A 23,385-nucleotide genomic window follows, 5' to 3' on the forward strand; every position below is an offset into this window, starting at 1 on the left:
ATTTAAAGTGAATAGAGTGACGTTTTCCTCTGTCTCATAATACTAGAACCTGGGGTCATCCAATGAAGCTGAATGGTGGGAGATTCAGAAGAGATAAAAGGAAGTACATCTTCACACAGTGCACAATCAAACTGTGTAATTTACTACTGCAAGATATAGGACAGCAATACACGGGAGAGAGGAGCGCATTTATTTCACATGTAGGGGGGGAAACAGACATTCCCTGCTCCAAAATGAAACGAAAAAATGGAGGGGAAGAGGCGAAATGAGTGCAGGACAGGAACGACATCATGTGAGTATTGTGCTGCAAAACCGCATACCAGGCATGGCGAGTGTGCAATATATCACTGGTGTGATGGAGCTCACAGTGATGGACCAACTTTAAAAAGGGGTTAAATAAATTTGTGGAGTATAAGACTATCAATGGCTACTAGTTATAATGGCTATATCTTCAGCAGCAGAGGCAATATGCCATGTGAGCATGAGGCATCTGGGTTTCCCATGGGCATCTGGCTAGCCACTGTGGGAACAGAATACTGGACTAAATAGGCCTTTGGCCTGATACAGCAGGGTTCAGCTTATGATTATAGAGACATAACAGACTGCTAAAGCACCCATTCTTATTACAGGAGACCTACAATGTAATGACAAAATATATTGAAAAAGTGACATTGTGGGCTATGAATATACATGGATAAAGTATTGAGTACGGATATGTGATCAAACCCCAAAGGCCATCAAATCCTAGTAAGTATTTGCTCTTTCCTATGACAAGCACTTCTATGAGATTCAACAGAGGAGTGGAAGAGAGAGAAGTGATCTACACTAGTAATTGGGAGGGGAAAGAGTAAGATACCATAGTTCTCTCAGGCAAATTCATCCAGCATTAAACACTGAGAATTTATGTCCTAGCCCAGAACAAGATAGCCTAAGCTCTCTCCATTGGGCCTACGCTCTCCGCTGGGTATCTGGGAACAAGCTTGGGAGGGGATATAACACTTGCCTTCCTGCTCAGCTCAAATTTTCATCCGAATCAATAAAGGGCACCTGCAGGCCGGGACACACAATTCTCATTACGTCAGCACATAAAGCCCTCAATTCACCTCTGTATTATTCAAAGACAATACAGCCACTAGGAAGCCAGCAGGCCTCCCCTATCAGTCGCACCCCTTTCAGCATTATTTCCTTCTTTTCTTTCTGCTTCCCCAAGTCCCATTTCAGAAAGGTTCACTCTCCACCCCCACTTGCTCTTCCCATATTAAACATTCATGCCACAGTGGAACTCAATAGGGGTGGCGTTTCTTTACCAATGCGGCGCGTGTTGGAGCAGGAGGGAAGGATTGATGTTGGGGGTGGGAAGGCGGGGGGGGCAAGAGGTGGAAATGGTCGGCTGGTTAGCCTGCTTCTGATGGAGCAACAGAGAGGAAGCGGGGAAGAACATCTGGCAAGCAGAAGCTTGGCCGAGAGTGAGGTCAAAAACAGGCCTTGAGCCGAGACAGGTCACTTTATATGCACTTTGAGCTTGAGCAGCAGAAAGCAGAGGGTGTAACATTACACACTTTCTCTTGTCGTCTGCCAAGGTAGCGAGATCTGCTAGGTACTCGCAGTGCATCCGGCCACAAGCGTATTTTGGAACTGGCACGGCCGTCTTCAGTGGGCACAGCATTTAATTTAATCAGACCCTTTACAGGTTCCGAGGGCCAGGCTGGCAGGCCTTCATTCGCTGCTTTTATAGAAGGTAACTGAAGATGGGCATTCACAAGCTGATAAGCCACGCCAGCACCTTTGCTCAGGTATCACCATATCCAATGAGTACCTGAAATCAGAAGCGGCAGAGGGCTGAAGCAACAGGAGAAGTAGCAATAAACCACCCAGCCATATGTTTAGTAATTAACATTATTACAAAATTCAGAAGACGTAAATGAACCATCAGGTTTGTTTGCTTTAATGCATCACTTCCTCCCATTATTGTCTTAAACCAGCAGCCAGTGTAGCATTCAAATGTATACTCATCTGTTCGGTGACTTAATTTTAGTACATCTGTATTCTATCCAAGCTCTAAGCACCAATTTCCCTTTATAAGACATTTGTTATTAGTTCAAGGCTACTCTTATGAGCTGAAAAGACCTTGTTTTACAGTGCTTTTGGGGGGGAAAACCTTGACCCGTAAATCCATATGACCTCACATGTGATCGCACTTGTGAAATAAATTATTTGCATACAACTGAAACCTCTAAAATGGGCTGCTTTATCACCTGTATCCGAAAGAACAGCCAGACTTAGGGGAAACAATGACATCTAGTGGCCGGTCCAAGCATTTTTACTCCAGTTCAGCATTTTCAAAACAAGTATTTATGTATTCTTGCACTGAAACCGTTTCAGTTGTCACATTACTACAGTTACCTGGTACCTTCTTTTAAATTTTGCTCATTATTGCTTAGTAATGTTTTAACAAGGATGCTACAATTTTTTCTGAATCTCTTAAAACTGTGTAACAAGGTTAGTTTTTGCTTTTGGGTTTGGTGGTTAAATTGTCTCCCACTGACACAAATATTACAGGAAACTGTAGCATCTTTTTTGACCAGTCAGTGGTTAAAAAAAAAAAAATGCTAGCAGTACAACCCACAAACGTTTCAGCCATGCAACTTTACCAAACATGTCAACCAGTCCTTGTTCTGTTTGATGAGGTTGGTTTAAACTGTATTTGGCCTGTTCAAAATGCCTACAGCTTGCCTACTAGACACAGTTTTCCAGCCTGGTGTCAGTGCAGACAATTAGGGGCAGAACTTCTCTTTTCCATTGAGAGGAAACTTCTCCCTGCTATATATGAGTTACTTCATGTTTTGATTCTGACATTATTTGCTAAAGCTAGCATTTTGCCAGTGATAATATAATGCTGGGGAAGATGGGTGGGAGGATGCTGTTGCACTGTGTCCTGCTTGTGGGTTTGTTAGACCTGGTAATTTTCAATTAAGGTATCTGACTGGTATCGATCAGTTGTTCCAAAAATCATAACTACTCGAGTCCTATACACCAGTACAACTTGGATTTTGGTGTGTTGAAGGACAATTATTAGAAGAATGTCATCTTTAATAATAAAAGCAATGAACATGAAGAGGAAGAAATGCGAAGTATATTTGTAAGACACTGTCCTAGAGACTTTACAAATAAATTAGCATGGGATTTTGCCAAGTATGATTCCTGGGTTGCATATGAATATTAGTTTCTGAGCAATAAACAGTTCAAGAAATATTTTTAATTACAATTAGTAGATACATTGGACTACAATTAGTCCAATGTCATCACTGTCCCAGAAACAAACTCAGAAGTCAGCCAGCTATATCAGGGATTTTTAATATGCATTTAAAAACCAAAAATCATAATGAATCACTGAGCCACACCCCTGGAAAGAACTTTACCACAGAAACATTCTGGTACAGATATAATCCAAATCATTATTAATGGCAATTCAGAACTAGAGAAAATAACAAACATGGTTCTCAATATAAAGTACATTTGACTCATATTTAAACTTTTAAGTTCCTTAGTTGGCATTCCTTGTTACCTAAAGTCTCTTCTCCAGTACATAAAGGACAATGACAGTCTTTAAGAAAAAAAAACAAAAGCAAAAAATGGTCAGCTCTGAACCCACATCCAACTGTTGCTCCAATCATGTAATTTTCCCATAGTCATCGAAGGATCACTAAAATTGAATCAAGGATGGTCCCTAATCTAACTGCAGGATTTATGATTAACGGCACATGAGCTTCTATTCTCTGTTTTAAGGTAATCAGCAACACAAATGTGCAGATGGTAGTGAATGAGAGCTGCCCTTTTAAGATACTAGCGACCAAGTGCTGCTCTAACCAGGGCATGGGAACACTCAAGTGAGGGATTCAAAATGAGCATGGACTTCATCCCAAATCTGAGCAAAGGCTCTCAATCATAGTGCCATAATTGATTCTATTTACTTGTAACAAATTGAAGAAACCCTCCAGGAAAATTAACCGTTTGCAGCTATCCAAAAATAAGCTGTCAGGAAATGAGTGGGGGAAAGTCCAATGTAATCCCAAAAGACAAAACTAAAAATGTAGCATTTACATGGAATTGCTTTGCTGGAGAATTACAGACTCTGAAGGGTCTGTAATTCTCCAGCAAACAGGACCTCATGCACAATTTCTCTCTTTTTATGTTTCAGATGCAGAGAATGGTCTCAGTCTTATTACCGAGAACAACAAAAGGAGAAGCTCACCATTTGAAAAGAATACAAGTTTATGCAACCGGGTATCCCCAGCACTGCCTAATTCTTCACAGAAATATGGGAATAACCCAGACATGATAACATAAGCCATTAATTTTTAGTCCTCTCTTAACAAGATAAAGGTGCATTCAGTATTTATATGAAGGGTGTTCTCTAAAGAAACATCACAGTTAAAAGTGCTTTGCAGAGCGCCAATCCCTGGAAACCAAACAGACTTAATAACAATGACCATCACTGACAACCCACTCTGCAGAGCTAACTTACAGATAGTAAGAATCACGTAATACTTTTTCAAACCCCCGTGGAATCCGTATGTTTAAGATGCCTGGGGGGCTAGCTGCCAAGTCTCATGCTTTGCAGGGAATTTCATGCTCTTGAGCTGGCACGAACATGTTAATCCTACAACCAGCTCTGCATCTCCTCCTCATACCTCTGTGGATCAATGAAAGGCTTGTCAATTGATCGGATCATTAGCTCTCCACAATATACACATTCAGCTGCTACAATATCATCGATGTCAGCTTTCGTCTGTTCCCGACTTGGCTGGCCTTTTCCTTGACTAGCAGTATCTGCGTCCTTGAGGCGATGGTGGGATTTGGAGGGTTGGCTGGTGGCAGAAAGCTTCTTTTGGAGGTCCTCCAGCTTAACCTGCTTATAGGCAGGCAAGTTTGGATAAACTGCCTGGAGAAGGCAATCATAGTGGAACATGTGGCCACAAAGAAAGAGATAAAAGGGACGGTTTAGGAGTGGAAAGTCACATGCAGCACATTTTTCCTGGGGCTCCACGGAGCCATATTTGTTTCTCATTTCCTGAATGTCCTCCCTGATCCTTTTAGCACTCTGTGTCGCTTCCTCCATCTCCGTCTTCAGCTCCTCTATGTGCTTGTTGTAAGCCTCCAGAGAGTTACAGATGGCTTCCTTGAAGTGATCAATAGTGACAAAGTCTGGGAAGAAGGGCAGGACGTCTTCGATCTTCAGCAGGTTGCAGCTAGAAAGGCAAGCCATGGCCTTCTTGACGTCCTTCTCTTCCTGGACCACGTGCCGAGCGATTTTCAGCCAGAGCTTCTTTCTCAGCTCCTCATCCTCTTCAGGGAGGTCTGCACAGGACTTTGCCATATCTACATCCACCTGGGGTGGGGGAATCAAGGAAAGGGGGGGAGGGAAAGGAAACAGTTACCATTTTCCCACAGTCTCATCACAAAATATAATGTTGTGGAAGGGGAAGCATTGCTAAGTGGAACCACACACAGCGACATCAAAAAAGTGTACAAGAACAAGATGTTGTCTGTCATTTCTTCCAATCAATATTGGGCATTGCTTTTAGTAGCTAGGGATCATTTTGAAAGGTCACCTGGCCAGAGATGCAACAAGACTAAACAATTCAAGAGAAGTTGCCTTTCCACATGAGTCACACTTCCCCCCCTCCACTTAATCCATACCAAAGCCTGGGATAGAGAGAGTTGGGGGGGGGATTAAGAATGCAGTAGACCAGTCGGAACTTCTCCATGAAAAAGAGACAGAGTAAACCCAGGCAAACCAACACTGCTACATATGACAAGAGGATGCCGTTCATTGCTTGGGAACCCTCAATCTAGGGACATTCGTGCCTCAAGAGCTATTTCCCCCGCTGTGTTTCATCAGCAGGCAGTGGCATAGCTGGCATGCAAATAGCTGCTCTATTATGGGTTTCACATTACCCGAGGCATTATCCAACTTAGCTTGAGAAAGCAACATGCTACAAAACATTCAAAAGCAGCTGTGCCTCTCCTGCACCACTCAATCCCACATTTGCAGCTAAGACTTTAGGAACCACACAAAGCTCAGCCTCAAGAGTATACCATGAATTGTCCCCAGACCTTGTACTCCCTGCTAGCCTCGTGACACACACATACACTGGGGAATGCAAACACCAGGGAGATTTCATTCCAACTGTCATAGTGTTAGAGGCACCCAAAGAAATATAATAGTGGCAGGTTTAAAAATGGAAAATGGAATCGTACTTTACAGGACACATGATTAACTTGCAGAACTGACTGTCACAAAAAGACTAAAGGGCTTTTAGGAAAGACAAGTAGGAGCTGCAACAAAATGCCGCAGTGTGGTGTGCTCCTGGTGAGGGTTCCAGCCAGCCAGCTGTGATACAGCATTCCACCGCTGCCATGCCATTTTTCACTTCTCCTTTTCAACTGAAAGTCAATATTCCACAGCTACAAGACCTGATCTTTTGCGGGGGCTGTCTGGGGGTGAATACCCCCCATACATTTTGGCTGTTTCTTAAAAGAAGTTTTGTGTTCCACACAAGCCCCTCACTTCCTCCATGTGCTCTGGTCCTACTCCTCTCCATCCTTCTTTTCCATCCTGTTTTCGGCTTTCACCCTCAACCTCTTCCTCCACTAGAAAGCACAGCCTTCTTCCTCTACAGTTTAAAACCAGCTTGTGGTCTGAACATACTTCAGTTTCTGCTTCTTCCCTTTCCTCCATGTGACCATGCACATGTGCAAACTTGCTGTTTTTTGGAGGGATAGGAAGGAGTGGGGGTACCCTTTAAGAGATTTACTTTCTTAAGATTTTTTCTACTTCTGAAAACTTCAGGGTTCCCTCAGGTACACCAATTCCTCCCCTTTTTTTCCTGGGCAGTGTCGTTTTGGTTGCATAACAATTAGCTCACATCCCTGCTCTAATCCTCAAAGAGTTAGATACATCCATGGCAGGCAGGTATCAATGGCCATTAGTCCCAAGAACTAAATGGAATCTCCTTGACATCTCCAAGTGCCACATGTTGGGATAAATAACAGGAAGGTTATTGCTTCCACGCCCTTCTTCGGAGCTTCCCAAAGACAACTGCTAGCTGCTGTTGAAAAGAATGCTGGACCAGACAGGACTGGATCCAGCAAGTCAGTTCTTACATTACAGACCCCTGCACTTACAGTCCCTTGCTTTCCAGACCATGAATATGACAACAGGGCTGCCTGGGTCATGCTCAACATCACAGTCTCCTCCATCTTGAAGGGTCTCTGAAGTATGCCCCCTCCCCTCCTGTGGAATTCCCTGCCTCTGGAGGTCAGGCAGGCACCAACTTTGTATTCCTTCCGGTGCCTCCTGAAACGTCGTTGTTCCAGGAAGCCTTCCCTTAATGACCAGCCACGGTTTATTTTGCACTTTGTTTCTCTTAAAAATCTATTTTAATGTGTTTTTATTCTGTTTTATTTTATTTGTTTACCGCTCCGAAATTTTAAATGGGGAGCAATATATATATTGTAAATAAATAAATAAATAAATAAATCGGCCTTCCTCAACTTGGTGACCACCAGAAGTTTTGGATTTCAGCTCCCATCAGCCCCAGCCATCATGGCCAATGGTCAGGAATGATAGACACTGTAGTCCAAAACATCTGTACAGCACCAGGTCCTGTACAGGCTGGTCTAAGGTCTTGAGCTTGAAAGGAACAGGGCTCATTGTTCATGTCGCAGCGCACCTACCTGCAAGGCTAGATCCACAGCTTCCTCATACATCTCCATAACTTTGTATACATGGACACATGCTCGGTGATGGCCATGTTCTGCACAGAGCCGAAGTGCATATTTCAGGTCATAGTAGATGTTGTCCGAGTAGGTGCCTGCATGTTCCAGGTAGGACAAGAGAGAGTCAGGGCGACTCAGAGCATAGAGTGACAGCAGGTAATTGTGAATGGCCTGCTGAGTTTCCTTCAACTCACTGACGCAGAACTCCATGTATCGAATGGCTTCGTTGATCTGCTGGGTACTCCCACTCTGACTGTAGTTGACAAGGGCAGGGATGAGCTGCTTCGCGTCCAGTCTTGTGCCCATTTCAATCCAAGCGTCCACCACCTTCTTGGGGATATGGTGGATCAAAATGGGAGAGAACTTGTTGAAGAGCTCCTTGCTCTTGATTTTGGACAGGACTTCTAGCGCTTCGTTATAATTTTCGTGCTGGCAGTAATGGGCTATCACCCGCTCATAGTCACGTATGATGACTGCAAAGTACACCATGTGTTCTGTGTCCCCGTGGCTCGCCAACAGCTCGTGAATGGTTGCTCGGTTGCTGGACAGGCAGTCTTTGTTTTGGGGGCTGCCCAAGAAGCTGCGGAACTTGTCTCGGGTCTTCTCGTAGAGGTCCCGTTTTGAGGCATCCCCTTCCAGCACACCCAGGCGATTTAAGTATAGCTCCGTTAGCCAGGTCGTCAGCAGGGTTGCCTGAGTTGTTTCAGACGCCTTCAAGCTCGCCAATTTCTTAATCAAAAACTCCATCAGTGCTTCTTCTTGCTTGGCTTCAATAAACTTAAGGGCAATCTCCTCAAAGTAATTTTGTGTCAATGCATAACACTTAGCACTATCCAGATATCTCCTGTTCTGGAAGCAGTATTCTGCCTCCTTTGCCAGCACAATATCTAAGCACTCAGGGCGCTCTTTGCAGTACTCTTTAGCCAGATCAAACTTATTGATATTCATGTACATCTTCCATACATCGCGGGACTCTCGCTGTACATTGTATCGAAACACAACTTTTTCCGTGTGGATCCAGATTTGCCCAAATGCGGGATCTTTGATCATACGCTTCAGTGAGCCAAACTTCTCCAGGAACACATCCTGGAAGACAACTTGTCCATTCAGAGTGCAGACGGCCTTCACACTCTCAGGAAAGAGCAGCAGAAAATGGAACTGCGTGAGCACTATGGAGATGGGCTTATTGGCTACAGCATTCACATCAGAGGGATATTCCCAGACCTGCTCATCACTCAGAATAGAGTCAGGACGTCCATAGTCCAGTGATCCATACAGGACACCATTCCCCATCATCCAGGCAAAAGCACTCGGAGAGGAACGAAGCTTTGGAGTGTAAAACGCTATTTCACTGTAGCCAAGGCTTGCTGGAAACTCACGGAAGCCAGGCAAGTGATCTGCAGGCATGCTAAATATGGTACCAAAGGCCTGCTGCTCAGATCCCTCCGGAATCTTCCCAACAAACTGGAAAAGCCTCTTGTGAGTGGTGGCGATAATAAAGCATTTCCCATCAATTCCTCGCTCTATCTCAAGACAGCAGACCGGGGCAGGCCCTGCCTCCTCCTCCAGGCTATAAATGTGGCGGAAATACTGATCATGGTTAGTGCCAAAGAGACTGCCTTCACTCACAGAAATCTCAGCCTCGTATATCTGGCCTTGGGATGTTCCAACCAAAATGGGGCCTGTGTTCATCTCTGAACCAAAGAACTTGTTCCAGCCCACACTTTCAATCAAATGACCCTTCCAGCGGGACAGGGGGCGCACCTTCTGAGCACTTCGGTTCAAGTAGAGGCATTCACTGGTATTCAGAGCAATGATAAGGTGAGAACCTGTAAGGGAAAAGGGACCATGATGAAATAATGAACAAAGAATCACAGCAAGGAGCAAACACCCCTCTCCCCCTAGATGCCTGAGAAAAGGTTCTGCATTTAGATTTGACAAGCACAGCATAGTCAAGACCCCCAAAGTCATGACACTTTTCATAAGAAGAGCCCTGCTAGATCAGACCAGAGGCTTATGTAGCTCCTCCTGTTTCCACAGTGGCCAACTAGGCACCTTTGGGAAGACCACAAGCAGGACGTAAGGGCACAGCCCTCTCCCACTCTTTCTCCCCAACAACTGGTATTCAGAGGCACGGTGCCTCAGATCCTGGAGGCAGTATATAGCAATCATAACTAGTAGCCACTGACAGGCTTATCCTCCATGAATCCATCTAATCCCCTTTTAACAAGACATCCAATAAGAACGTAAGAATCACATTAACAAATATCTAGAATATCATATTTACTTCACCGGGAACGAGGTCAGAAAAACGGTCATCATCATCATTAATCTCCTACTTGCCCTCTGGCAGTTCATGGGAGAATTTTACAATTTGTTAAGACTTTCCATCTAAATTGGTAGACTGAGAATAATATACATTAATATATAATACTAGTTAAAATTTGGCTTCTTTTGGTCTCCGTAGATATCGTATTTAAACCTTTAAAACCATTACTAAGATACCTGCTTATAAATTACTTTACAGCTCTTACTAAAGTGAAAGCACGTATCCATAGGCCTCAACATTATCACTTTCACTCCAAAACCAGTTATTTTGATAAAGATAGCAACTGTTCACATTGCCGTGCCCCTCTGTTAGCTCTTCAGACAACAACATATGGAGCGACAGTCAGACAATCCAGGGAATTATCAGAATATCAGCGCTGTGTTAAGATCCCATTTGAACCAGCAAACGCTTACTGGAATACTACCTTTATGTCTATAAAGGACAGTTGAACCAAAATATATGCATAAGGAGGAGGAATTGGTCAACTAACTAGGGAAGCAAGACATTCACACATGAAGGCCATTGTCATTGCTCTTACATATGAATGTGCCCTTAAATCCTTAAGGGAAAAAAGGCTATATATTTCGTTACTATAATAGTGAGAACTAGGGATGGGTCTCCTAGATAGAAATAACCAGAACATTATGGTTGTGGCATTTACTAAAGATGTCAAATAGCATTTGGCATCTATTCTCACCTCACCTGTGTGGTCCAAGAAGAGCTTGTAAACTTTGGCTTCATCCTTCCGTCCAAGCTCTACCTGGTTAGGCTCATCTGCCTTGGCCAAGTCAAGTCTACATAACAGCAGGAAGAAAACAAGTGGTTGAAAAGTAGAAGAAACTGAATGGGTGTAAAGAAACACTGGTGCTTGGCAGTAGAACATGAGCTCATTCCAGACATAACTTTTCCTAAATGTGCCTTGCTTTTTGTTAATTCATACTGGGTCTATGCAAAGTCTCAACAAAACAGACAAATAATTCAAAAAGCATGAGACTGAGAACTATGTCACATTGCATTTAGTAGTCTAGCTTAACTAAGTGAATGTGTTGGGAAGCTGGTATTACTTCTAAGAAATTGCTAAGATGAAATCCCCCTTTGAAGGATAGTAGATATAAATTATACATTTTCTTTCCAATGTGGATCCATCTTGGAAAATGCATAGGTTCCTACAGTGGCCACATAAAAATACAGCACACCTTTCTGGGGTGGGGCGGAGGGGGAGGAAATGTATCTGAACCTTACCCATCCATATCATATGGAAATATATATAGTTTTTTCCTGTGGTTTTGCAAGACCAAAAAACAATTGGTGCACATTAGAATATGTTATGAGAAAAAAGGGAGGGCTTATTTATATTTCATAATTATTTTTTATTGGAATTCACAATATATTTCTACACATGTAGAAAACTGACAAAAACTACATGACAAGGATCCAGAGAGGCTCGATCCTTTTTCCCAATAGCAGCAGCATCTCACGCCTCACGGGGGCTACTCCAACATCCCCCACCCTTCAGGGAATGCATGTAATGAATACTATGCATAGCTTTGGATCTCAGCCATTATAAAGTTAGCTTCAACTTAGTAAAGTAGAAAACATAAAATGTTTTATAAATCATTATGCTTTATAAATTATAAATCATTATGTTGCAGAAGAACCTTTCATAAGGTATGTAAAAAATGCAACTTTCCACATCAGGAAGTAATGTACATTAGTACAGATCCTTTTTAAAATATACACAATGAACAATAGAATGCTCTTTTCCAGAGCATTAGAATGCTTTTTTAAACATGTTTTGTGTTTTTCAAAGAAGAAATAGAGTTTTCACATATCATGGTAGAAGTAGTCTTGGCTAGTTCCCTACAATGCTTCAAAAGAGGATCTTTTTATTACATCTTGGAACATATTACCATCCAGGACCCCCTCCATGATTATCATGCATAAAGTGAATTGATAAATCCAATGAGTTTACTTTTTATAATAGGGCAAGTATGCAATTGTTCAGTACCAACAGCCTTACCAGAAACGTATCATGGGGTTTTTGTACACTTAATATATTGTGACCAATATTTGCATTAATGTGTGGCACAACATGACATGGCTGAACGGGGTACACCTCTATGAACTGAGGTGCACAATTCCTTGTTGAAAATCTGAAGAGATAATTCTAAGGAAGTTCTCTAATTTCAGGCAAGATTTCTTCTTGTGCTGGCTTTTTCACTGTTCAAAAACATTTGTCCTTACATTTAGAATATTTCCACCATTATAGAATATTTCCATAAACTTAGAAATAGGACTTGAAAGCAGAGATTCTCAACATTTCCCTAAAGTGTTGTGGACCATAAAATATTTTCTGCAATCGTTAAGTGCCTGCTCATCTTGCCCACATCCAATGAACTTACTTTAAACTCTCCATAAAAGGACTGGAATAATAAAAAAGACTGTAGAAGTTACCTGAAAAGTATGTCTTTTCCAAGGCTCATACATAGCTGGTTAGAGGAGACAACCAGGCTGTTAATCTTTTTGGGAGGGGTGAAGTCAATCCTCTGTTTGTTAAAAATTGGTGTCTCCTTTTCCAGTCGAGCATTCACATAACCTTAAAAAAAAGAAAAAGAAAGAAACTGCTGGTTTTTAAAAAAATCAAAGAGTATAAGAACATAAGAGACATGCTGGATCAGACCAAAGGCCTATCTAGTCCAGCATTCTGTTCACACTGGGGCTCACCAGATGCCCCAATAGGAAGGCCACAAACAGGACATGAATGCAGTAGCATCCTTCTGCTCGTGTTCCCCAGGAGTTGGTATTGAGAGGCATACTGCCTCTGATACTGCCAGTAATATATAGCCGTCGTGACTAGTAGCCATGAACATACAAATAATAATAATAATGCAACCCAGTATGCTACATACATACAAAAACAGCACATGTTGCAAGTAATAAACAAGACACTATCACTCTCATAAGAATCTCAGTTTGAGAGTAACATGATATTCTCTCATTCCGTCTACACCTACCATATATAAAAGATGACAATGCAAAGTACAAATTAATTTAATGTTTTCTCCAGTGAATCAAAATGTGTACCCTTTCCCTTCAGTTTCCATTTTAAAAACTTTCAGTCAGTGGCAGGAAGTTGCAACATGCACTTGAATGACAGTTAGGAGCAATTTCAGAGAACACCCTGAAGTATATTCACTGAGACTTTAATCCCTAGATCGTACCTAGTAGTTTTCCCAAGCATGTGTGGATTTTATATTGTTAAGAAATGCCACCTTCATGTATGCAATATCCAGGGCATAGGATATTATTGGTGTAATTTTACTAGATAGATGAACAGCCCTGGATGGGGTCACACTCCTACTAAAGGAGCAGGTGCACTGCTCAAGGGTAATCCTGGATTCATCATTGTTATTGGAAGTGGCCTCCATGGGGTGGAGTGCCTTCTACCAGCATCAGTTGGTAGCCCAGTTGTGACCCTATCTGGATAGGGATAGTCTAGAATCAGTGGTCTGTTAACTTCTAGGGTAGATTACTGTAATGTGTTGTACGTTGGACTGCATCTGAAGACTGTTTACAAACTGCAGCTAGTGCAGAATTTGGCAGCTCAGTTATTGACTGGACTAGGCAATGTGACTATATACGCTCAGATCTGGCTCGCCTGTACAGGTTGCCAATTGCCTTCCAGGTCAAATTGAGAGGGCTGATTTTAACCTAAAAAGCCTTTACATGGCTCAGGACCCCAATACTTCAAGGAATGCCTCTCCCCATATGAACCTACAAAGGCCCTTCTCTGTGTGCCCCCTCCAAGAAAAGCTCAGGGAGGGGTGGTGTCAGTTAAGGAATGGGCCTTTTCTGTGATAGCCCCATGTTTATGGAACACTCCCCAAGGAAGCTCGCCTGGCAGCAACACCATCATCTTTTCGGTGGCAGACATACTCATTTTTCAAGGCATTTGGACATACTGTAGACTCATAGTAGAGTTGGAAGGGACCTATAAGGCAATCGAGTCCAACCCTCTGCCCATTGCAGGAATCCACCATAAAAAAGCATACCTGACAGATGGTTGTCCAGGGGCCTCTTGAATGCCTCTAGTGTGGGAAAGCCCCATGACCTCCCTACGTAATTAGTTATGGCCCAACTGTTTGTGGGCTGTTTTCGTGATGTTCATTCTAGGCTGTGTGCTGGGGTAGATATTGCGTATTTGAAGAAGAACACTTTTCATATTATATTGTTTTCAGATTATGTTTTTATGGTATTCATTTCTATTTGCATTATTGTGCTAATTATGGTTGATAGTGATTTCCTCCCTCCCCCACCATTATATCAATCATGGATTTCTGTATTGTGTGTGTAAGTCGCTTCGAAGCTGCTGTTTTGTGATGGGAAGTGACACACAAATTTAATTAATAATAAATAATAACAGTCTTTCAAAGTTTGGGGAAATTAAGACTGTGTCTTTCCAAGCATTTATAAAGCTTTCCCATAGCAAATATGTATCTTCCCAAGATCAGAGTAAAAGTCAGTTTGCCATTGAACTAGAAAATAGTGTAACATGCTTGCTGAGCAAGACACAAATGGTGCTCATTAAGAGAATACGGGAACCATCTTTGTTATGCACAAACAGATAGTATCAGAGCTTTGGGACCTCCACATCTGTCCTTCACAGATGGCCATTTTCCCTAAGCCTGCATTCCATGTAAACTCACAGAGTACCAATCAGCTCTTCTGCCCTGAAAGGCAACCCTAGAAATATTTTAAATAAATATAAATAAACAAGCAAGTTCTGTTAACAAGATCTGTCCATATCACCTCAGGGTAGACAACATCAAAAAAGAATGATCAGTGGTGGGTTCCTTCCTAAGTTAATATCAGCTTCACTGGAACTAATGTGCGTGATGTGGGGGGGGGGCACTGACCCGAAGCAGCACAACAAACCTAGTAAAATATTCATTTGCAACATGTACTTAGAAGAAACAGCCACAGACTCCAGCAAACATTCATTATTAAAGTTCCGGATCATAGCATAAATACAATTCATTCCCTGTTTTGCTATTTGCAACATTGCCCTATGCTGCTCCACTTGTATGGCCGTGAGTCCCTCCCCATCTTCTGAGATGGGAAGCTTCCATTAGCAATCAGGCCTGTTTACAATCAGTTGTTATGAAGTTACCAATTGATCCAGGTAGTGTCTTTGAAAGAGATCATGGAATGAAATTACTATTCAGGCCTTAGAAGACTACAGAGCAATCTTATTGATCCATTTCAGTCGGGTTTCAGGCCTGGTTTTGGCACGGAAACAGCCTTGGTCGCCCTGTATGATGACCTATGTCGGGAGAAAGACAGGGGGAGCGTGACTGTTGATTCTCCTTGATCTCTCAGCGGCTTTTGATACCATCGACCATGGTATCCTTCTGGAACGACTGGCTAAGGTGGGAATGGGAGGCACCACATTGCAGTGGTTCTGCTGCTACTTGGCAGGCGGCTCCAGAAGGTGGTGCTTGGGGGACATTGCTTGGCCCCGTGGATTCTCCATTATGGGGTTCCACAGGGGTCAGTCTTGTCCCCCATGCTGTTTAACATTTACATGAAACCATTGGGTGCGGTCATCCGGAGTTTAGGAGTGTGTTGTCATCAGTACGCTGATGACACACAGCTCTATTTCTTCTTTTCATCTTCATCAGGTGATGTGCTGAACCAGTGCCTGGCTGCAACAATGGACTGGATGAGGGTTAATAAACTGAAACTCAATCCAGACAAGACTGAGATGCTGTTAGTGGGTGGTTCTTCTGACTGGATAGTGGGTGTTCAACCTGTTCTGGATGGGGTTGCACTCCCTCTGAAGGAGCAGGTTTGTAGCTTGGGGGGTTCTCCTAGAATCATCTGTCACTTGAGGCTTAGGTGGCCTCGGTGGCACGGAGTGCCTTCTACTAACTTCGGTTGGTGGCCCAGCTACTCCCCTATCTGGACAGGGATAACCTAACTTCAGTCGTCTATGCTCTGGTAACCTCCAAATTAGATTACTGCAATGCGTTCTACATGGGGCTGCCTTTGAAGACGGTACAGAAGCTGCAGCTTGTGTGAAATGCGGCAGCCAGATTGATAACCGGAACCAGAAGGTTCAAGCATATAAGACCGGCTCTGGCCCGTTTGCACTGCCTGCCTGTACATTTCTGAGCCCAGTTCAAGATGCTGGTTTTAACCTATAACACCTTACACAGCTAGGGACCACAATAGCTGACGGAATGCCTCTCCCAACATAAACCTACCCGTACACTACACTCAACATCTAAGGTCCTCCTCCGGGTGCCTACTCTGAGGGAAGCTCAGAGGATGGCAACAAGGAAGAGGGCCTTTTCAGTGGTGGCCTCCCAATTATGGAACAAACTCCCCAACGAGGCTCGCCTTACACCAAAATTGCTATCTTTTTGGCGCCAGGTCAAGATTTTTCTCCCAGGCATTTAACAGCATATGCTGATTAATTTTTTTAACTGACCCCAGAATAGATGTTTTAAATGGATGTTGTCATTGGCTTTTAATGTTCAGTTTTAATTTTTGTAAACCACCCAGAGCTTCAGCTATGGGGCGGTTAACACATGTCTACCCAGTCATCAGCAGCACTGAGCTTACTCCCACTTGCAACCAACGTAGGGTGCAAGCCCATGTATGCTTAGACAGAGAAAAATCCTACAACTCCCAGCATGCCCCAGCTAGCCATGTTGGCTGGGGCATGCTGTGAGTTGTAGGACTTTTCTCTGTCTAAACATGCATAGGGTTGTACCCCAAGCTGCAGCTGGTGCATGCTGGGAGTTGGAAGCCTTTTCTCTCTCTAAACATGCATAGGATTGCACCTTAAGGACTGCAGCCTTAAGCTCTTATTGATTAGGAATAGGTCTGGGCCTTTAAAACTTCAAATACTGGAGGAAACCAAGCGTCTACTAGAAAAGTATGCCTCTGCATGAAGTTCGATTACAGTTTGAATTAAACATGTGACTACAGCTTGGGTGTGAAAATCTAGATATGAAGGGTGCAATCCTATGCATAGTCAGACAGGGGGGAAATCCTACGACTCCCAGCATTCCCCAGCCAGTCATGCTGGCTGAGGAATGCTGGGAGTTGTAGGACTTTTTTTTCCTGTCTACACATGCATGGGATTGCGCCCTAAAACTCGGGATAGTTCTCTGCATAACGTCCGTTAAGACACACAACTTCCGCTGCCCCGAAATCATTGGCGATCATCAGGCAGAGGTCCGTAGACAACAAGTTAACAGGCGGACTGTGCTCCTAGTCCAGTGGGAGAAGGCGAAGGAGAAACTGCACAGGGCCGTCGGCAAAAGGCAGCAAGACGCCGGGGGGACGAGGAAGGAGGAGGCTGCAAACGCAGCGGGCCCAGCCCAGCCCCACTCTCCTCTCCTACCCGTATTTGGGATGCCCAGGCTGGTGCGGCTCTGCTGCGAGGAAGCGGAGTGGGAAAGCGAGTCGACGTATTGGTCCAGAATGGAAGCCATGGCGGCGGCGGCGGCGCTTGCTCCGGCAGGCGCCACTCCCCGTCCCTGGCGGGCTGCGCGGCCTCCCCAGCGAGCCTTTCAAAGCCCCCGAGCCCAGCGCTGCGTCTTCGGCCCTGACACGCCCGCCGCTCCCTCTCCCACCTACTCCCAGCCGCAGCACTCAGCTAACCCGCACCAAAGCAAGGCCAGGCTAGCGGTAACGAGCAGGCGGCGCTTCCGGTTTCCGGTCGAAAGCCTGACCATAGAGACGTTTGCGGGCTGCGATCCTGGGCACGCTTTCCCGGAAGTAAAAGTAGAGTCCTCTGACACTTCGTTACCTATTCCTCCTCCTGCTGCTGCCTTACCACAGGAGGGAAGAAATTCCACAGAAGCACCAATGCAGTTTTCTTACGCATTTCTCTTCTAGCCCAATCGGGGGGGGGGGGGGGAATCACACAACAATTGTTTTAAAAGTTCTTGTAGCTCTCCCTTACCCCACCCCACCCCAAAATACGAGGATGTGGGTTTGAAAGTGCATGAAGTTCTAGCCAGTGGAGGCTGGTGGCTCCGAAGTCAGGGGGCGGTGAATCTGCTCTCGGTTTCAGTTAGAACTTTAAAAAAAGCTATCCAAGGTGCTGAATCCGTTTTGGGGATAGGGTTCAGCACTTTACGTAGCATCTTCGGAGTTCTGACTGAAACCCAGGGCAGATTTAACGCCCCCTGACGTCGGAGCCACCAGCCTCCACTGGTTCTAGATTTTTATTATTGTTGTTGGAGGAAGGGAGGGCAGGATGCTGTCAAACATCCTGCAGGAACAGAAAGCGCTCTCAGGGATGGGCTTTCTTTGACTTGATACCAAAGTCTGATCTGGGTCCAAAATTTATATAATGGATTCAGTGTACATGAACCCAATAGCAAGGATAGGTGCCCAATGGATGCTTCCAGATAGGGTGTCTGTGCTATCTATCAGAAGGCATTGTGCAGCAAATTGCAATGCTCTCTTCTTTGTCCGTAACAGGTTTCCTGCAGTAAAAAAACCACACACAAAAACGGGCAGGGGGAGCGGGGAGATGGAAGCAGCAGTGGGAAATCACAAATTACAAGTGGAAGGGTTACTATGAGTGGAAGGCGATAATGCCTAGACCCTGCCCACATAAAATTCCACGAATGAGGCAGAGTGATGGTGTTTATAAAAATCCCCATCTGGAAGCTTGGTAGTCCTAGAGTGTTTTATTCCATTTTATCACAGAATTGAGATCCAAATACTACAGGAGAAGCGTTTCTGGCTTTTCCACTATATAACCTCTAGGTGGCACTGGAGTATAGCAGAATAATGCAAATATGCAAGAGGAAATGGGCTTTCTTTTGCTTCCACAATTAAATGTAGCATTTTCCTGGTTCCGAAAAGCCTTGCCAAAAGTGCTGGTTAGATACAGAAGTGAAACTGGAGGGCCATGATTTTGTCTAAAGAACCCATAAACAACTGTGAGTAGTGAATGAGGGGTGCACAATAAATGCCTCATGCGAATAAATCTCATTGAAATTCTGTGTAGACATGCATGGGAGAATATGCTGTTGCAGCGAGACCCTGTACATTTTTATTTGCAGATAAATTTCACTTATTTCAGTGGGACGTGCACACAAGCAAATTTGTATGGCAGCTATTAGGTTTTTCAGTTTAAAAAGCATATGCCAATGGTGGGCACCACTCCAAAATGAAACTCCCTTTTAAATTTTCCAAATGGAGGTCTGTATTAAAAGAGACGATTTGTACCCATATTTTTCCCATGGATTGAAATCAGCTGCTAGGGAAAATCAGTACTGTGAAAGCCCATCTGGCTCCAGTTTTCCCAAGGGAGCCTTGAGAACAAGACAACAAGCAAGCTGGTGCTGAGTGCCTGAGGGGAGAAAACAGCAGCTCCCTTTTCCTAGTATGCTTAAAATGCTCATCTTATTTTTATAGTCAGATTGAAAAGTGTATTCTGTGGCAAAATTAGTGATAAGGACCATTAGATGGTTTCATTCTGTTCATAACCCTCAGTGATTGAAGAATATGTATGGTGTCACTCTCTCATCTCTATCTCATAGCTAGGGCCAGACCTATTGTTGGGCAGAGTGAGGCAACTGCCTCAGGTGGAAGATGCTAGGAGGCCTCAGTGGCAGTTCCCCAGCCATTCTACTCCCTTAGGGGATTTATTTTATTTATTTATTTATTACATTTTTATACCGCCCAATAGCCAAAGTTCTCTGGGCGGTTCACAAAAATTAAAACCATAATAAAACAACCAACAGTCTAAAAACACAAATACAAAATACAATATAAAAAGCACAACCAGGATAAAACCACGCAGCAGAAATTGATATAAGATTAAAATACAGTATTAGAACAGTGAAATTTAAATTTAAGTTAAAATTAAGTGTTAAAATACTGAGAGAATAAAAAGGTCTTCAGCTGGCGACGAAAGGAGTACAGTGTAGGCACCAGGCGGACCTCTCTGGGGAGCTCATTCCACAGCTGGGGTGCCACAGCGGAGAAAGCCCTTCTCCTAGTAGCCACCTGCCTCACTTCCTTTCCCCACAGATAAAGCTCTGTGTGCCTCACAGCCTATTTTACATTCCCTAACCTAGCCTGTTTCCTCAGATATGATGGAGGACGCCATCCTGTTACTAGTGTTGAAGTAAGATTCAAGGGTCAGTGCAGTTGGTTTCTGTACCTAGAATGGAAGGTACATCTTTTCCTTTGCCTCAGGCAGCAAAATGTCTTGGACCAGCCATGCTCATAGCCATGTTGATAATTTCTTTTCAGCGTAGTGTTGCTCCTTGTCAGTCAGTGGTCCCACGTTTCGAACGGACTCATTCCTATCCTTGGCCTTGCAGCACAATTCCTGTACTTATGTACCTGGGAAATGCCCTAGCTTTTCAAAGGCTATTTTTCACTGCATACCTACACAGCTGTGCAGCTGTGAATAACCATATGTCTTCTTTTAAAACCATGATTCCTGCACAGTTGTTGCAAAGGGGTGCATGCATGTACAGGACAATTACTGTTGGCGGAGACTTTAAAGCTGTTTTGTAACTTGCCTGTGAGTGTCATTGGGCTGCTGGGTCTCCTTCAAGCACTGCAGAGGAGTGCAATGAAAAAAATAGGGAAGGAGAAGGAGAAAGATAAATGAAAAAGAAAAGAAGCACAGTCTCTTTGTCCAGTGGAATGGGGGCCAGAAAAGGGCCAATCTCTTAATCAAGAGGTTCTGCATTCTGCTCTGAGCTAACCTTTGCAGTGGGGGAGATGGAGTTTGAGGCCAGAAATCTGGGGAGGTGGTGGTGGTGGTGGTTTCCAGGCTATTTTTCACCACAGTTGTGAATGACCACATTTTATTTTTAAACCTGCATTCCTGCACAGCTGCGAAGGTGTACATGCAGTTACCAGATTTTTCTTTTTAAAGCAACCTGAAACAGCAGCATGACCTTCCACTTCTGCCATTGCAACTCTGCATGATGGCTTGTGGCATGTGCCTACAGTATAAGCACAAACGAGAGGCCTCTCACACTATCCATCTATTTGTGCAGCCATTCCATCTTTTCTTCACAGAACTTTTTCTGGTAAGAAAATGACAAAAGAAATGGTGGGAAAGCATGGAAGGGTATAGATTGGAAATGTCAAATTGAAGATCCCATAAAATTCCACAAATTGTACAATAAAGGTCTTATCTCGAAGCACCACAGATCTCTTCATCAGGCAAGATATTACAAAAATCAGGGGCGGGGGTGGGGACAGCAAAATAGGCTGATGTTATATTGGTCATGAAGTTTGCATCATCAGAGTTTTTATATCATGATATCTATTTATTTATTTTTAATTTTTTATTTATTACATTTCTATATCGCCCAATAGCCGAAGCTTTCTGGGCGGTTCACAAAAAGCTCTTTGGGCGGTTCACAAAAAGGAAATATAATACATAATATAAACACTATAGTATTCATACAAAAAACAAGCATCTGTATTATTAACACTACTGTAAGGTATCATGGTAAACAAATAGCTACTATATTAAACAGGTGAAAAAGCAAAACAATTAGACAGATTGTCAAAAATTGGTGAACTTCACCTCTTGTTCAGATTATAACAAGAAAAACATTTGTATCTGTCAATATCCAAGTTGTATCTAGCCTTCATAAAGACAATAAAAGGGTGCCAGACACTGGAAAAACAGGGCTGTCCTTTCTTTAACCCCTCTTAAACAAGCATATTCTGTTAGCTTAGTCATCTCTGCAACCCTTCAGACTTTACACATCCATTCTTTCAACATGGGGATAACATTACTCCTCCAGTTTCTGGCAACCAAAACCCGAGCAGCAATCAAGATATTCTGAACCATCCCTTTATGATGGGATCTATCTATTCATCCACATAACTGATCAAGACTGTTATTTCCCAAAAAAATAATAAAGGGCATTCCCACCAAATATACATAAAATTAACGTTGTCATTTCCACATCACCCTCCCTGAATCCTGTAGTTCCCATAATATGACTCAATCACTTATGGGTCAGCTAGTATTCATATAGTATTTGATAATGATTCACTTTCATATTAATACAGAGAGAACATGCTGGGCCTTGTTCAAATATTTCTTCCATATCTGTGATGTAATTGGATGACCAATCACTGTTTCCCATCTAGTTTTGAAGCTCTTACCCTTATTTTCATCTATCTATATAATTAACAGATAACAAATCTGTGATAACAAACCTTTCCACTCCTTTTGTTCATAAATTAATTGTTCCAAAGTAATTAAATCTGAATCTATAGACTTTACATCTAATCCAATTTAAAAGTCCACCAATTAATATGAAATTATCATTATAAATAAATGAGATATTCTTAACGTTATCCCAAACTAGCATATAGCAGTAATGCATGGATTGTAATTGATTAACACCTGTAAGTGGTTGATTTCTTTTTGCTATGCCACAGCAATGTTGCAAGAAGAAACTTAGTACATTTTTGCTCAATCACATACCATGGTGTACTAGGACATATGTTGAGCCATTGTGCAAGCACCTTTAAGCGGGTTGCATAATAGTTTGCTTTCAAATTAGGGACTTTCAGTCTTCCTTTCTCATAAGATTTTTCTAAGGACTTTCCTGCAACTCTTGGTCTCTTCCCTTCCCATAAAAAATCTCATAATACAGGCACCATTTCTTTAGTACTGTTAGTTTACTGGTATCATCATACATTTTTTTTAAAAAAAGTATCCTTGGGGTGACATTCATTTTAACAATAGCAATTCTGCCCCTCCAAGAGATTATCATAGAGGAGTATTTTTTTAAAAGTCTGCCACAACTGAGTCAAACAAAGGCTGATAATTACACTAATATAATTTAACAATCTCAGAAGTTAAAGGAGTTCTAAAGAAGATACAGCACCTTCGATAGCTCTTGTAGTGTTCTGACTGAAACCTAGAGTGAATTCACAGCCCCATGGACATTGGAACCACCATGGCTTATTTTCCCTCTGTGATTGTACGAACTCAGTCAGAATATGGAAGAAGATTGCATACATTCAATTCGGCTCTACCAGGTACTGTGATGGTTCTGCTTGCACCCATGACTATCTCTAGCATTTCTAGTATAAATGAACAAATAAGGGGTGATCCTTTATTAAAATCCAGATGTAACTGTCCACTTTACTTACCTAATGAAGAAGGCTTGTGTCAGGGGGTTGGACTCGATGGCCTTATAGGCCCCTTCCAACTCTACTATTCTATGATTCTAAGATCTGTTTCCCCA

At 43.0% G+C, this 23,385-nt stretch overlaps 1 protein-coding gene across 2 annotated transcripts; it reads right to left on the minus strand.

Annotated features, from left to right (window-relative positions):
* Positions 1–3,349: 3,349 nt before the first annotated feature.
* On the minus strand, positions 3,350–17,674 carry VPS18 (VPS18 core subunit of CORVET and HOPS complexes). Of its 2 annotated transcripts, XM_063117709.1 has the most exons (5): positions 17,526–17,674; positions 12,566–12,707; positions 10,814–10,905; positions 7,741–9,611; positions 3,350–5,389 (listed from the first exon to the last, which is right to left on the minus strand). In XM_063117709.1, the coding sequence occupies exons 1-5, from the start codon at positions 17,614–17,616 to the stop codon at positions 4,661–4,663; spliced, it is 2,925 nt and encodes a 974-aa protein (XP_062973779.1). In that variant the 5' UTR covers positions 17,617–17,674; the 3' UTR covers positions 3,350–4,660. The 2 variants fall into 2 exon arrangements, with proteins under 2 accessions (XP_062973779.1, XP_062973780.1); XM_063117710.1 differs by lacking the exons at positions 12,566–12,707; positions 17,526–17,674 and having other exon boundaries at positions 10,809–10,886.
* Between the last annotated feature and the right edge of the window lie 5,711 nt (positions 17,675–23,385).

The sequence above is a fragment of the Elgaria multicarinata genome, chromosome 2 (assembly GCF_023053635.1).
Source record: "Elgaria multicarinata webbii isolate HBS135686 ecotype San Diego chromosome 2, rElgMul1.1.pri, whole genome shotgun sequence".
In the NCBI taxonomy this organism is placed as follows: Eukaryota; Metazoa; Chordata; class Lepidosauria; order Squamata; family Anguidae; genus Elgaria; species Elgaria multicarinata.

Excerpts from the sequence above, each read along its gene's own strand:
- VPS18 (XM_063117709.1), bottom strand. The coding sequence starts at position 17,616 with ATGGCTTCCATTCTGGACCAATACGTCGACTCGCTTTCCCACTCCGCT. Across the intron at positions 10,906-12,565 it reads GGAAAAGACATACTTTTCAG|ACTTGACTTGGCCAAGGCAG; the intron begins GTAACTTCTACA and ends GCTGTTATGTAG. Across the intron at positions 9,612-10,813 it reads GCTCTTCTTGGACCACACAG|GTTCTCACCTTATCATTGCT; the intron begins GTGAGGTGAGAA and ends TTTCCCTTACAG.